General features: G+C 38.3%; 1 protein-coding gene across 2 annotated transcripts in view; it reads right to left on the minus strand.

Moving 5' to 3' along the window:
• Positions 1-1,080: 1,080 nt before the first annotated feature.
• DCP1A (decapping mRNA 1A) overlaps positions 1,081-17,108 on the minus strand; it is a 31,875-nt gene continuing 15,847 nt past the window's right edge. Inside the window, exons 5-10 of one of the 2 annotated variants that reach the window (XM_015641288.1) lie at positions 16,943-17,081; positions 13,472-13,591; positions 9,487-10,239; positions 8,717-8,782; positions 6,474-6,692; positions 1,081-5,013 (exon numbers count right to left, since the gene is read on the minus strand). In XM_015641288.1, the coding sequence (XP_015496774.1) occupies positions 4,933-5,013; positions 6,474-6,692; positions 8,717-8,782; positions 9,487-10,239; positions 13,472-13,591; positions 16,943-17,081 (1,378 nt within the window). In that variant the 3' untranslated portion in view covers positions 1,081-4,932. The remainder of the gene's footprint in view (positions 5,014-6,473; positions 6,693-8,716; positions 8,783-9,486; positions 10,240-13,471; positions 13,592-16,942; positions 17,082-17,108) is intronic. The other variant, XM_015641289.1, reaches the window with a different exon arrangement.

Raw genomic sequence — 17,108 nt, forward strand, 5'->3', positions numbered from 1 at the left:
AAAACATGACGATAGGATCAAGAGAGAAAAGGCCAAAAAGATTTTGGTTTGCATAAACTTTTTGTACAGTACCTGGTTTAGCTGGAGCTACAGAGAAATTCAGAAGTATTACCTTATTCCTAAACCAAAGGGGGGCACTTCATGTGAGTAACAGTGAAGAGGAATACCTGGACCAGAGAAGAGAAACAGATTAATGGCACTGAGAATGAAAAAAATATTCTTGATATTGACCAGTCAACACACTTAATATAGAATTTAGATCTAGATTCCAGAATTTAAAGTTTGATTCGAAGCAAACTCCATTCTTTCTTATCAGTTATGTTGCAGTAATCTATGACTTCTACACTGGTTTTGTATGGCAGTCTTCCATTAGAAGGATCTGCTTCAGGACACAGCACAGGCATCAATCCAATACCAACCATTAGAGCAAGAAATGCCACTCTCCAGTGACCTCCCCTGACATCTGACCTGCAACCTCCAGCTCCAATGGGAAGTTAGAATGGGAATAAGCATCTAGCTAAGATTTAGGCCTAAGGTTTGTTTAATTTCAAGATCAACTTTATGTTTTTCTTCCTCATCAGCTTCCCTATTTTACTTTGTGAAGTTTGGATCCGTCAGGGGATGGTTATCAGGATCAGATATCCTCCTAATACGGGGACAACTGCAACTTCCAATGTCTTGGATCAAAGACCAACACTGGACTGAGAATCAAATGCCATGTCTAGATGGATGAAAGGGAATACTGTAAGAAAAGTGATACAAAAAGGCACTAAACACAGAGCTGGCCTTACAAGCCAGTGAAAGTACATCTGCATTTCTTAATGTGAGAGGAAATGTACCTGTTTATCAAATTCAAAACACAAGGCTGCTGACAGCAGCAGAGGGCCTTGTAGAGGCTGTTCCCCACTGCCCTTCAAGCACTCAGGTTGCATTTTCTTAGTGGACAAATGCAATTTGGTTCTACCCCCAGAAGGGAGTAAGGAATTTGAGTTTCCTCTCTGGACAATATTAACCCTAAATAAAACCTGAGCCTTCCAGTAGGCTAATAGTACTCTAGAAATAAAAGGAAACATCACAAGATTTTAGGAGGTGCTGAAACATTTGTTTTGAAGTTTTATTACAAAAATATATTTGCAAACATACAAAATTTTGGATGAAAAAAATGCTCATTCTTAAACATTTATGCAATAACTTAACAACTGCAAACATACATAGGTGCTATAAAACCCACACCATACCAAAAACGTTAATGATGCAGTATCTACATTTTTTGACTTACAATTATTCCGGTTTCCAGAAATCTTTCCTGAAGCCCCCCCTTCCCCATGGTCTTCATATTGAGAGAACATGCAAATGGCTACAACTGGTGCATATGCAGAAGTGATAAAACTCAGAAATTACTAAAAGCACATAATGCACATAAAACAAACCTAACTAACCATATGCCCATACACTGAATAGATAAAAATAAATACACCACCAAATCAGAGACACTGCAATTTTCCAAGTTGAAGTGAAAGGAAGATATTGCATCTTAACATTTTCGTAACATTGCCAGACAAAAATGAGGTGATATATATTGCACACATTCCTCTTGTTAAGATATGCTGCACAAAGCAACTCAAATACCTGGCAAAAAGATGGCTGATTTGCTCAGAATGCTTTTAAAAACCAAGAAATCCCAAATTGAAGTTTGCGTTCCAAAACATTTCAGAAATTCTATCAGTGACTACACATGGCATAATGGGTTTCAGAAATAAACCAAAATGAAGCAATTAGAAATGCAAGCAAAAATTATACATCCAGCAGCAACTGTTTAAATATTGAGTATTTATACACAGAATTACACATTTTATATTAAATCAGGATGAATCACTTGAATTTTTTTTATCACTCATTCTGCAAGTCTTCTTCAATTTGGAAAGATATTCTGCTTCTGAAGTTAATAGCTGTTAGGCACCTTTCATATAAACTTTGCATTGTTAAATAACAACAGATTAAGTCTAACTACAAAACTGGGAATTTTGATTTTCCTGAACAATTCAGCAGCTGTAGGTTTTAAAACTGTCTTTGATTGGGGAAAAAGTAAAAATCCAAACTCAAACCTAAAGTAACTTAATGTGAGCCACAAAAAACATGCTTAGGTAATAATTAATTTGGGGAATGTAGTCTGAATTAATCATTTTTTGATTCCCAGAAAAAATAGATAAAATCCCCATTAAGCCAGTATTTAAAAAAATATAAATCACTTGAAAATGGTCACAATCATTTCCTGTGATAGGCCAAGGTAACCTGCTACACACTGGTTATGCCTACATGAGGATAACACAAATCAAGCACTTTAACAAGCTGGTCATTTCAAACTTATACAAAATTTTTAAAAAAAAAAATTACAGAAAAATGTAGTTTTTAAACACCGTCCACATTAAAAAAAAATATCAGATTTTACACTCAATTCACCTTGTGTTTTACAATGAGCTTTTAATTAAAGGAGTTTATGTGTTGGAGCCACTCCCCTGGCACTTGTCACACCTCTGTGCTGGGGGGTTCCCGTCTCTGCTGGCCCCAGGTGAGGTTGGAACAAACACACGCTCCTGCTCAAGGTGTGAAGGTCGCTGTGGATGCTACAGTTTCAACTCTGGTTCTCTGCCAGTTCATTTGGAAAGCTTGGGCAGGGGAAGTAAACCAAAAACCTGCTGCTACCAGGACACCACAAAACCAAAGTGAAGTAGGGACCGGCTAACTGCTTGTTTCCAGCTGCCCGGGAACCCTCACAAGTCAAGGATATTCAAAGTATTATTACTTTTGTATATGGCTGAAGAACTCAAAATACAACTCTTTCCTATCATTTCTACAGATCTTTGGATATGACTGTATTTAGCAAACAGTACTAATGTGCACTATCAGCTTCCAACATTTTGATTCTTACAAACTTTTATCAAATCTTGCTTTGAAACCATAACCTGTCCACGAGAAGTGAGAAGATACAGACTCTTATCTTTGCTAAATCCAGGTAAGAGCAACCCTCTATTTGGCTTAGGCTGTCCATTTTTGTTCAGAGGAACTGCTCACTGGTTTGTCCCTTTCAGTGAAACTTTCCCTAAAAAGTCCAGCAGAAAATCAGTTTAGACCTTCAATCTTACTTGAGCCTCACTGTTTATGTGCATACACAGTATTGTAACTCCAGATTTTATGGAAGAAGCTCCTATCTTCCTTAACAAAGTCTCAGTTTGTATTGCTGAATCCAAATGCAACCATTAAATCCAATATATTTCTTGATGAATGCACATTAGCATCTTTCCCTGAATCTTGCACATTTTTCTAACAATATACTATATATTTTAACTGGAAACACTGAACTCAAAGGCTGAGAAGAGCTTTTCAGAAGGCAAGTAGTGCTAAACAAAATATATTTTCCACTAAAAAGCTAGGAAAAAACTAAAATAGATCAAATACATAAAAATGTAAATATTTGTTGTATCTAAAACATCCTGATTTGTGAACAAGTCACAATTAAAGCTCAATTACTAGTTTCCAATGAAATGGCCATGCACCTTGACTATGTCAACATTAACTAATCCTTAGGATATCTATACTTACATATATGTTGTAAGGAGCCAAACAATATTTTTCTTCATATTTCAATAGTGCTTGAGGGAAAAGAATGAAGCAGTGCATCATAACTCACTACAAAGATTATCTCTTTACTCAATAACCCAACACTTTTCTACTGAAAAAGCATCCTTTAAAACTACTATTGCTGGAAAAGGTGAAAACCTGAACTCAGATTAATAACCTTTGCAGGCCTTTAAGAAATAAATACAACCCATAGGTAAACCAACAGAGCAGCATAAGAAAATAAAATTTAAAATTTTCTGATTTCAAATGGGAAAGTACCCAGTTAAATTCTTAGTGAATAATGACTTACTAAATCACATATACCAAGCAGTAACATTTTAATTAGATAAACTTCAGACTATGAAGTGTGCACTAATAATCTGGGGAGAGGGCAACAGAAGAAAAGCATGCATTTGTTTCTCATCTGCATAGTTTTCAACACTGCAGTTCCAACACAACTGAGGGGTTAAAGCCAACTATGGTGTGGTCCATTCTTAAGCTAAAAGAGAAGAAAATATTTAAATTTTATCAAACACTGCTGAACAGGAAGAGAGAGTCTTCCAGTGGTGGTCTCCTAACTATAAATTTAAAATGAGAACGTGCAACTACTTTGTTGCTTAAACTGAGGATTTTGCATATTTCAAATTTTGCTTTTTTAGAGAAAATGGCCCAACTGGCTTGAGTGTTTTATGTCAGTAACACAGAAACAAATAAGATTAATGAAAAATTGAAAGGATGAATTTACATGCATTAGCTAAAGACTGCCAATGTATTGAGCCAATCACATTTTTGGACCTTTTGTTAAAGATTTAGCTCCAATGGCCTGGCTTCCAGACTCTTTTGTTCCCCACACCTGTCAGCTTAATCACAAGGCATTTTGCTCTCATTTTCCTTAGTCCTTCAAACTGGAACTAAGTTCCCACAGCTGAATTTGGTTCTGGTGTGCTGTAGTGTACTACACTGTGCATTTGCTGGCTGAAATAGTTTGGAGTCTGTAATCCTTGAACAATGAATACAGCCAGGAATGAGAGCCAGAGCAAACATCTGCACATTCAATTAATGCCTGTGAGAGCTCAAATGCAACCTAAGTCCCCTCCCCAATAAAAAAAAAAAAAGGTTTGCTGGTGATGATCACAGTGAAAACCTAGATCATTCTGAGAACATTACTTTCTTAAGTATTTAAGGAACAATCTTTCCTAACAGGTTCAAATTCAAGACATTGAAAACTAAATATTCTTTTACAAAAATATTAGTTTTATAGATGAGGCATAATTGTTTCTAAAATGAACATATTTTAAGCAGATTCAGCTTCAATTATAGCTTAATGTTGTCTGTACTCTTGGTGAGGACTTGCAAGTAGACTTCATGGATAGTGCTGAGAAAACGGGAATCGTTCTGCAGGAAAAATAGAAACACATAAGGAACATCAGTGAAAAGATGCAAAAAAGGTTTAATTTAATGGCACTTTAGTTGTGATAAGGATTCCTTGCAGCTGAGAAGGGAAGGAGCTGTGTGCCTGCACAAAAGGTGCTGTTGGAACACACACAGGCTGTGAACCATGAGGCTGGGCAGCAGCTGAAAGCATCACCAGGCACTCTGGATGCTCAAACACACAGGGGTCACTGTGTCAGCCTGGCCACATTTTGCTTCCCTCCAGAGTCCAAGCCACACTCTTAGGCACAAAGAATCCAATTCTGTGTACAAGCTCCCAAATCCAGTCTGCCTGAGTGTCAGATGTGATGTTGTTTGTCAGGCCCAAATGGGACTGTGGTGTGCTCTACAAGAATTCCCATGTCAAAGCATGACTGGGAGGTGAATTGGTTTAATCTATGGACAGTATTTACAGTATTTCTTGAGTCTAATTCCCTCAAATGACAAGTTACAAAACTGCAATCTAATAAGTTAGCTTGAGGATGTAATACTCTCTTTACAAGGTCTGAGCAGAGAGTACTCCCATGTTGCAGGAGATGCCTATTTTGGTCTTCATTCAGCTCTCTCTGTAAAGACTGGAGACAAATATCCCTGTCAGCTCTCTAAAATCACCACTCAGAATATTGGCAAGAGAGCTCAGTTCCAAGATTAGTTTAAGTCTTTAATTAGAAAACCCATACACACCAGTAGAAGAAAAGGTTATATAAAATGGAACAGATAAACCAGGCAACCTAATGATGGGATCTGGTAACGACCTTCTTGGTCCTAACAACTTGGTCACTGGGAAGATATTGTTTGTTATTTTTAGACTTGCATTTTTGGTACAAGCTCTACTAACACCAACATGGAGTGAGCAAGAGAATCCTGAAGTAAGAAAGAACTGTTTGTCATTCATGGCAACTTCATTATGACATTAGAGGTCAAAATCATCTCAGTGCACAGCTGCTCCCAACATCACAGATTTAATTCAACAGATCTTTTTAGTCCCTAAAAATAGCAGAACTAAAACTTTACAATTTCCACTTCAAAGAAACACAGTAAAAGCAAAGATGAGGAAAGGTTCTAGGGAACTGAAAACAGGAAAGCTTTCCTTGGGGACGTGGAACACTTATACAGTGAAATCAATTCCCCCAATACCAGCTTCTACTAGTGCAAGTTACTCCTCACTTGTCTACAAATTCATATTGATGTGAAAGGACACATCCCAGGTACTCTGTTCTTCTAAGTCTTAAACATCTCAACCAAAAGGAGCAAGCTGTGCTATACTCTGTGTACAGTGTGGAGTAATCTGCCCCTTCCAACAGAAAAGAACATCTTTTGTAGTCTTTCAGGGCAAAAGCAGTTACAGGGGTACAGAATTTGTCAGTGCTGCCTTCTGTGCTTGGACCCCATCCCTCAGAAACGGAGCTCTATATAGACACTACCTTTATTAGATGTATCAGTGCTTCTTGAAGCTGAGACCTGCTGAGAACAGTAGGAGGTGTAGTCTGAATTTCTGTTGTTCCAAGTGTTAAAGGCGAAGAAGAACTGGCTTTATTCTCCACTTCAGTAGCTTTTGCAGCTGATTGCTGGAACACACTTGGAGACAAGAGCACTGAAGGCATTACTGTCGTTGTGGCTGTAACAAACTGTGGAGGTGCAACCTGCAAAAGAACAAAACATTAATAAGCACTGTGTTCAGTAAGAATGAATGATACTGTAAAGGCTGGAGAGATGAGCATAAAGAAAATGAAATAAATTGCAGCCATGATTATTCAGTCAGATATTGCAGAATAGCTGCTCTTAATCAAGAAATACTTACTTATGAAGATTAGTATCAATAGTACTTCTCATTTTCAAAGCTGAAGAAGGCAGCCTTGAACATTCTTGCATGCAGACTACTTCCTACTCATGTGGTTGCTACCTTCCAGAATTTTTAGAACATAGTACATCCAACAAAAGTCGAGCTTATCACTTAAGTAATCAAAGGAGCCTGTAGCTGCTTTGCAAATTATTTTCCTTCAGACTTCTCAGAAAGACCAGTCCTGCTTCCTGTACCCCCCTCCTATGGTTTCCCACAAATACTTCAAATTTGAAGTGCATCTCAAACATATTTAAAGAGACTGCTGAGTTATAATTAAAGCATTGGAGTACATTGAAATATTCTCATTCTGTTTTCCCTTGGGGGCGGATGAAAATATTTTGAGGACCATCATCCCACCTCATTGTTCCACAGGTCTGTCTTCATTTCATTACAAAAATGCACATACTGCCTTCACCACTTTTTCTTTTGGGCATAAATTGCACATTTATAGGACTATTACATTTGCATCAACTGGACATGAATAAATATCCTCTTTGAGTAACTCTGACATTTCCTGATAACTGCAATTGTTACTCAGGCTGATAATCTGTGTCTTGCTCAGGCTTCCAGGATGACCAACGTGGTGAAAAAATAAACAAGCCAATCTCACTCCAAAGAAAAACAACACTAAATATGATTTGTAAAGATGTTTGATATGTAAGCCGAAAGAGCTTCCCTCAGATAACCAACTATCTTCAGAGGAAAAAGCCCTCCAAAGCCACCTAAAGTTAATGTGTATAAAATAATATCAACAACATCAGAACTAGAAAATTGATTTTCTTGTAGTCAAAACTGTGAAGACTCACAGCGTGGGATTTCAGCTGAAGACAATGTGTTTAAACTGACAGTTTACTATACAACATGCACATGTTTCTTAAAACTCCCAAATCCATATAAAATTATTTAAATTATGTAATTATTTACTAACGGGGTCATGAACAGACTGTGGAGCTTATTTTATAGCAGCCCAGTAGCTAAAACAGCATTTTACTTCATGCAGGGCCATTTTCTTGCCTTCACAATCAGATCTGGGCATGCTACTGAAACTGCTTTCATGGAAAGCAAGTTTGACCAGACTGAGGCAAGAGACTGAAAAAGGAGTGGGTGCATAAGGGTAAAGTAGAATTAAAATACAGATGGTGTCCTAAAATAAGTACATAACAAAAAGGTAACTAAACCCAGCCCTTGAACACTTGACTATTACAAAGTTATTTTGTAACTGCAACCTGAAAATTAAAATTGACATTATTTTAAACTGCTACCCAAGGCAGTTCTAAGAATCTAAAACATGCTTTTAGCTCGCTAAAACTTTCGCAGTTACTTATTACTAATTTTGCAGTAGCAATTACTTGTTATTTTTTTCCTCCATCTTTAATTTTTTCAGCTTTGTATCTTTTCATAAAATACAAGGTGTCTCAGGAAAACTGAGACACAGTAAAGCACAGATTGCATTTTAAGCCTCTGGGGTGCTTAATGCTGGGCTAAGGCTAATAGACCCTACTAAAATATTGTGGCATTAGTACTCCTTGCTTCCAAGGTAAAAAAAACAAGTTCAAATGGTGCAAACTTGGTGCAGAGCTGCAAGTCCAAAAATGTGTTTTAATTTTTGCATCAGAACCAGCAATAAGAGGGACTGCACAAGAGCAGTGCATTGACAGCAACTCCCCCTTCCTCCAGTACTGCTCTGTTTCATAACAGCTCCTTAAGCATGGTCAGTGGGCAGAGACTATTTGAGATAACAACTGGGTACCACAGCTGGGTACTGGCTTTTTTTCTCCCTAAGAAAACTCCTAAGACCAATTAGCAATTTACTTATCCACTTACTTGACTTGCTTTAGACAAAGTTTTCGGCTGTGGAAATACTTCTGATTCCTTGTTTTGTTGTACAGTCTGAGTTAAGGGGGAAAAAAAAAAAAAAAAGCAAAATTCACAAGTTACCATCCACAGCTCAATTTCCAGAGGTGGTTCTTCGCTTTTAAGAAAGCCACAAAAATGCAAACTTCAACAGATTTTAGATATAGTTTGATCAATTTTGTAAAACTGATATAATCAATGGAAAGCTGGAAAAAGAGGAAAAAATATGAATTTATGTTTTCAACATGATGGCAAACCTATAAAGTAATATCTCAATGCAGCCCACGGGTACCCACAGAAGTGGGTCAAAACTGATGGGAGTACAAAACACTCAAAGCAAAATAATCAGAAAAAGGAAACTGTAAATCATGTATTTTCAAATAATGTACAGGCTAGACTTCCACCAGATTACCTCTCATCACAGAGCTCAGCCTGCTACCTTCTGCCCCTTCTTAGACCCCCAGCTCTGAGCATTACTTTTTCTGACACAAGCACAGGTGAAACCTTTAGGACTTATTCACCCACTAACAGCAACAGCTTGAAAAACCTCCTCTACAGACAGGTCTGTCACTGACAGCAGATGCTAATAATGGAACTGGATTTCTAACTTAGCCATTCAATCAATACCACACAGTGGAAGTCCTTAATTCTCTTCAAACAGCTAATATATAACAACACAGCTTGCAAGGTAAAAATACATGTAGTCTAAAGCTTCATGGATATCAAAGCACACAGAATACCTGAAGGGGAGAGATTATCTTGCTGTTCAAGGCTGATGGCTTACTGTGAGATTCTTTGAAGCTTTCTGGTGTTGCAAGCTGGCCAACCGAGGCAGAGATGTTTGGTGTTAAGGGAGTCTTAGGGAGAGACTGTTGTGTTTGGTCATGCTGTGGGGTCAACCTGAGTTTCTGGAGAAGATCAACACTTGTGTGAGATGCACTTGAGATGGTCCCTGTGTTTGCTGTAGTCAAGGGTGCTATGAGCTGGCTTTGGCCAGCCATTAGATTCTGTGGAGCGTGGTTCACTTCAGATGGCGGCTGATTGACCAGTGGGGATATGGGCTTGGCAGCTTGCTGCATAACTTGCATTAGACTGTTGCTTTGTTTGAGGCCAGGAAGCATCTGAGCAGGGGCAGCTTCCATTGTCGAGGCTGAATTAAGAACAGGGCTTAAACGAACTGAATAGCTTGAAATGTTTTTCATATCAGGCTGGGAAACCGAAGCTGGAGGTATTATCATAGGTGTTAAACAGTCCTGCTGATTGGCACTGGGTTTAACACTGGGACTTTCAGATTTCCCCAGGGATTGTTGCATTACTGGTGACTGGTCAAAGGAAAAAGGCAAAAGCAGACTGTGCTGCTCTCTGGCAGATGCATCTGTCTGCAGTTTCTCCATTCTCTCTGGATTGGAATATGGAGCTGCAGGCTGTTCCTTTTGGACAGAAGTTCCAAACAGTTCCTCCAAAGTCAGATGCTTCTGCCTTGACTGAAATGGCTAAAAAGAAGGGAGAAGGAAGTTTTCAGTTTAGAACTAGACACAGCACTGTGCAGCTCACACAGTCTATCAGAAATTCAAGGAAGTTAGGAGAGACAACTAGGTCAAATGCATGTAAAATACAGTTTGCGTATCAAGGGTGCCCTACTCACAGAAATTTTGGAATCTAATTTATGAAGAACACCCTGGCTATGTATGGCTTTTCCTTGCAGCCATCTCAGGACAGTCTCTGCAGTAGTAGTCAGGAAAAGGGATGGCTATGGATTCTGTCAGGAACATGGCACCTGCCATCATCCATCAGCCCTAACTACACAAGGCACTTTAGGGAACTGGAGGGAAAAACATACATGTTAAAAAAATCCTCACAGAATTTGAAGAACTGGAAATAGTTAAATGGCTTAAATGGGAAAGGAACATAAAAAACAGAAGCTGAACAACTGAACTAGCAATGCATGCCCAGAGAGTTTTCCTTGCCCTAGTGCATTAGATGTTACAATAGGTAAGATAATTTATATAAACCTAAAAATATATCTCCTTGAAAAGTGCATATATGTACACAGTTACATCTACCAGTCCTTTAGTCTGTCCAAAAATATGCATCCAGCCTACACTATTGACATTGTTAGAAAAACAGTTTTAAGAATATCGTATTTTGCTGAAAATATTTTAAAATGTGTTTCAGTAAAGAGAAAAGAAATAGCTATTAACACCAGTGATGTAAGAATTTTCCTATTTTTTTTTATTTTTAGGTTGCACAGGACCAGAAGTTATGTAAAACAGCTGGACTGAAATACAACATTCTCTTCAGAAGACTGAATGGCCTGCAGCACAATTCCAGTGTATTCTGATGGTATGTCTAAACAAAGATGCTACTTCACAATGACAACCACTGCACCATGACATTGCTCTGCTGGCTCTGATTTCCCCAGCACAGAGAGCAGCAGCCAAGGCACAGCAGCACAGGTGCCACACAAAGAGCCCAACAAGATCCCCTGGAGCCTGAAGTCACAGTCTTTTGCCCAGGTTACTCATATTTACTGTCATTGTTATCCAATTTTAGCTAGTTAGAAGTCTGGCACCCTTTCATTTTGGGGCTGAGACATTCTATAATTTATATACCTTGTTAGTTATGTTAGGAATATTTTCCTAGAAAATTGTTCTTTCTTTTTTTCCACTGATCCTACTGTTCTGGAGACCCGTCCTTCAACCATAAAGATTCCATTAAGAGACAAATCACTGTTCCAGATCATTTCAAACTCATCTGTTCACTTCAGTATGATTAATTGACCAGCCTTCCTTTATTAATACATCACAATAGTCAAGCAATAATCTGAAATCTCTACCATGCCCTGATCCAAGTCAGACTGGATACTCTCAAACATCAAGTTACTTTCCAGCATGAAGGGTAAAACACCTCTTTTGCCTTGTCTGCTTGAGGTGTACTTTGAGCATATCATCAACTCAGTGTGTTTATGAAGACTCTTATCAGCAAGGGCTGCATAAATGCCACAAGATCACTTTATTTGATAGGAACAGAATGCTGCTCCTGCTGCTCAGAGGGTTTCTCCAGAAATTATTTCAGATAAATTAAGCTTAATAGTCCCAGCTCTGCTAATTCATGGTTCAGTACCAGTGTTCTGGTTCAGTTTTGCAGACTGCTGGCACAGAAGAATTTCATGATACAACTGGTTTTAATTTTGAATTGCCAGGATACAACACTTAACTACACAATATCATACAGAAGACGTTTATTTTTATTCCCAAACGTGTGGTATCTTTAGCATGAGATGAAGTTAATCAACATGCAAGTGTGACATTTTGGAGGGAATTTAGCAATCTCACTGTACTTACCATATGCACACTATTTTTTGATTTCGCTGATCATCTGTTTTAATTAGATGAAAAATGTATTTTTATAGTTGAAATGGAATGTTTTTCCAATAGTATCTCAGTTGTCCATGTTACTACAAGTGTGGCTCAGAACCAACACATTTGAGATATATTTGAACCCAGTTAACTGCCTTTAGAGAACTATCACTTTATGTTACCCAATTAATTTTTTCCAATAGTTCTGCACCAACTATTTTAAATAGTTCAACAGAATTAAAAATATGACATTTTACATGTTCTAGAAATCAACTTTCCCTTTAATTACTTCAGAGAAATTTGTTAGAATCTTATCTTTCCACTTTTTCCTTTGCTAGTTAATTGATTCCTGTTCTACAGATCCCTGCACTGTCAGGTGAACATTTGAGCTGATTTTGTACAGTCTACATGGAATGACCCAAAGAAAATAAGTGCTTTGAAAGCCAAGCCTCAGGCAGCCCTGGTGCCAGGTCCTCAGACATGGCCTGCAGCACGCAGAGCTGGCTGCCAGGGGTCACTCCATCACTGACCCAAAAGCAGAGGTGTTGATCAGGGGCTGGAAGGGCTGTGATAGAAATAATCCCAACAAACTCCCCCACCCCTCATTTCAGTTCATGAACTGTTACTACCCTACCTCTAAATGAGATTGCTGCTGCCCAGCCCCAGCTCAAACTCAGAACTCCTCCAAACTGTGTACATTATTTACAGGTACCAAGTGCAAATTTGCCAGGTTTTCCTAGGGGATTTCATTTCTCGGGCACGGTGATTTATGAAGCACCCCAGTGAACCGTGGCAGGGAGAGTTTTCCATGGGGCATTTCTGAGGAGCCTATCCCGTGCCCACTGGGTGGCACTGCAAGCAGGCCCACGGCACTTCCCTGTCACAGGCAATTCAGCTACCACACAGTTCACTTACTTTTTTTTCTAAATTTATCTCTACAAAGCCTTATATGAAGCCCCAGCTCCCTTGTGCAGGACCACAGCTGTGACTTTGAGGCCTGTAAATGTCTGAGGCAGAAGACCAGGGCTTGAGTTGTGAAAGATCTGACCAATGGGCATCTTTTCTTGCATCTTGTCTCTCCAAATCATCCCACACATTACCATGGATGACTTCTTCCAGAAGCCAAGCTGGCCCATTTAAACATGGATGTTCACAGTAGTGTGGACATAGCCTCTTATTTTTAAAACACTAAGTCATCAAAAGACAGAATTTAGGATCCTAAGTCTTCAAACTCATTTGTTTAGCAATAATACACTGGGCAAACAACTGAAGGCATTTTAAGAAAAAAAAAATCTATTTTGGTACCAAAACAAAATACTAAATGAAAAAAAAAAACCCCACTCATTTAAGGTTGGATGGAACATACCTGCTCCTGCACTTGTAATGAAGGCCTCTGTTCTGAAGGCTCTGTGCTTTCTGGCTTTGGAGGATTTGAATTCTGTTGCATTCCAGAACTTGATATAATACTTAGATCACTAATCTGATTCTGAGGAGGGAAGAAAAATAAAAAATAATTTATATATAAATACATGAGTTTTAGTGTACATTTACCCACTACACAGTCCTGTTTACACGGCACTTCAGACTGAAATATAGACGATGTATGAAGCAGTGATTTTTCTAAGAAACTGGAATTCACAAATCTTAGGAAATAAAAATCATACCAAGACATCCAGAATCTGGTATGCAGTCATAAAGCTTTCACTTTTATTATTAAAAGATAAACAACAATTGACTTTATACTTTTTCACCAAGAACAAAAATGAGACATTAAAGAAAAGGTGGGCTTTTCACATCCTGTATCAGCATTGGCTGCTAACAGAGAAGTTTGCTACACTTTGTTCAAACAGGAACCCAAACTAGAACTGCTTAGTTCAGAAAGCACTCTAAATGGATTGGAAAACAGCTTATTTCCACCAGATTTAACCAACCATGTACATTTATTATCAGGTGTTAATTTAGTTTTCTGTGAACCAGACAAAACTAGGCAAGAGAGTTGCATTATAACACAATATGTTTCAGATGGAGTTGACTTTCATCTTTAATAAACATAAAAATAAACAAATATAGCTATTCCATTACTGCTAAAATCACCAGTGGAAAAACGCAGACTGTAGAATAATCCAGCTTTTAATGGGTAAACTACACCTGATATGATAGAGCTCAACCATTAGCATGAGACATGATGATTGCTCTGGTATCTTACCCAAAGCAGTAAAATATGGCTTAAACTTGAGCAATGGATTAAAAAGCAATCTGAGCTTTATTATTTTGTTTTTAAATTCTAATTGAAAGCAATAAATACAAAATCAAGGCTATATATTGTGATTTAAGGACAAAGAGAAGCAGACTCTTGCATCATTCTGACTTTTAGTCACTAACTTGAAGGTCAAAACCCCTTGTGCCTGAAATGCTGAAGGCCTTTTAATTATAAAATCAGGAAAGGCAGAGTTTTGTTCTCACTAGAGGATAAGCTGCAGTACGTTTCCCTGCTCATACTGAAATACACACACAAAACCACACTATAAAAAGCATCCATTCACTTCATTAAAAAAAAATAAATCTCAGAGTTCATTCATTTTCACATATGGGCTTGATGTAGTGTGTACTTGAAGGATTAAGCTGATTTGGAATCCTAGATTAAATCACTCAGACCTTCATAAATCTCTTTTTCACTCCCTCTGCCCCCTTCTCATGCTGACACTCCGCCAATCTCATGTGGGATGCACACAAGGATTACTGTATGATCCATCTGGAATGTACCAGCAGATAAGTACTTTCTCCTCCTAAATACAAATTCATGCATAATTACCAAGTGCCATAAAATTATTAAAAAAAAAAATTAAGACAGGAAGGGTCTCTCAAGAAGCCATCTTCCCAACAAGTTCGTTATTTCATCACTTTAACACTGGCACACATCGGCTACAAGAGCTCCAAAATTAATGTGCCAGGGCTTTGTTGCTAAAGCTGAGGTGGTTCAACAGAACATTCTCCACAAAAGCTTGCTTGAGATGTGACCAACATTGTTCAGTTCTGCTTTTCTGACAACTGTACAGCACTACAATCACACATCACTCTGATGGAGTCACCATGAACAGGTTCATTTATGGTTCATGTACACACAAAAAGGAAATGAAGTAATTATTCCAGTCTCCCCGGTGTTCTAAAAATATTAAGAAACAAACACACACATATGCAACAAGAAGAAATAAACATACAACTCCCCCAATTTTAAAATAATTCTGCTGTAGCCCATACCCTGTCTATTTCACTGTTGTATTATTGTATTATCAGATGTTGCCTGTCCATTAAAATATCTGCATACCAGTTCCTGTTCATCAGAATTTCACTTGTCTACAGAGCTTCATTCATGATGTTTAGGAACTTTGTTTTTAGCAAAAGCTTTTCAGATATGAAAAAGATTTGAAAATCAGAAGAGAAGCTGGAATATCCCAAGTCATCCAACAGCCATCTGTTGGAAATGTGTATTATCCAATACTGCCAGGATAAAGAGGGAGAAAGGCTTCATCACACCCAGGAGGGCACTATTACAGCAGTGCATTCCTGTGCTATGAGCTTTCTCCCTTCTTTGCAAAAAGACTTCTATTTGTTCAAATCTGTCTAAATTGATACACCACTAAAAGATGAATCATGCAGGTTGTGATGTTTCCTTCTGTGATCTCACAAAAGCTGCTATTTGCACAATGCTGGCCTTCATACAGACACCTTCTCCCCAAACAGCACTGACATACATTCAGAATAATTTTTTTTAAAAATCTGTATTTTAAAGCATTACAAGAACATATGAAATATTTCCAAAAATTATTATCTAGCCTGGGTCAAAGATACTGTATTATTTATCACATTGACCTGACCTCAAGTACATCAGACAGTGACAGGTTAAGTTGGCTCATATGAGGTTTAATCCACATGCTTACTCTTTTCTCTTCATCCCACACTGTGCTGTAACCATCTACAATCTCACAAAGATTCACATCCCAAGTACTCAAAGGAACTCTGCTGCAAAAGCAACTCCTGGAAGGAATCACTGTACAAATGTGCTCCCTCTTCTCCCAGCAGCACAGGCACAGAAACCACTCCATGATTCTGCAGTGCAATACTCACACATCGCTTTACTATGGCACATTCCTGTATTATTACACTGGGGAAGAGGAGTGTTCACAATCTCTGTTTCCATTTTGGGATCTCCCACACATTACCTTTATATTCACCCTACACGTAAGAATTTGGTCCTCACGACTATATAAAGTAATTCTTTCCTAAGAGAACTAACATTCCTCATTATGTAATCTCATGAATTTAGCACTGGCAAAGGATAACAGACTTTTCCTTCTGAAATGAATTAATTTATTAAAGGGAGAAACAGTAGACAGGATAGAAGTTATAAACTGGGGAACAGAAAGACAAAGGAACAGTATTGTTACATTTAGTCTACAGCTAATAAGAAATATGCTTCATAGAATCTACAAATGTACTGAATGACTCAGTCTCTAATGCCACAAGACATCTTTTGAGACTAAGAAGAGACAGATGCTGCTGGGCACAATTTTTATTTGCTATTCCCAGAGACAAGATTTTCTCACAGCAGGAGAAATGGGTCCACCCTGCTGCACTTCAAGTTGGACCACATGATCAGGATTCAATCCATCTTGCCTGAAATCACAGAATGTTTCCTAGTACAGTGTTCCTGAGGGAGGGAACAAAACATCAGTACGAAAGTAAGGCTGCTGGAACTACTGCAGAGACGGCCCACCCTTTAAACAAAGCACAGCTGATGTGCTAAAACCTTGTTTCCAGAAAAGAGACATTTACTTACTCGTTCATATTCATCCTTGGCTTTACTAAGCATTTCTAGGATGTCAACGGGCCTGTTTTCATTGCAGCCATTGGTCCTGCTGGGACTTTTTCTGTCCTGGGAAACTTGCTGCGACCTCTGAGCTTCTTGTTCAACTACTCTGTAAAAGGAAAGGAGAGACAGGATT

This window comes from Parus major, chromosome 12, assembly GCF_001522545.3.
Source record: "Parus major isolate Abel chromosome 12, Parus_major1.1, whole genome shotgun sequence".
Classification (NCBI taxonomy): Eukaryota; Metazoa; Chordata; class Aves; order Passeriformes; family Paridae; genus Parus; species Parus major.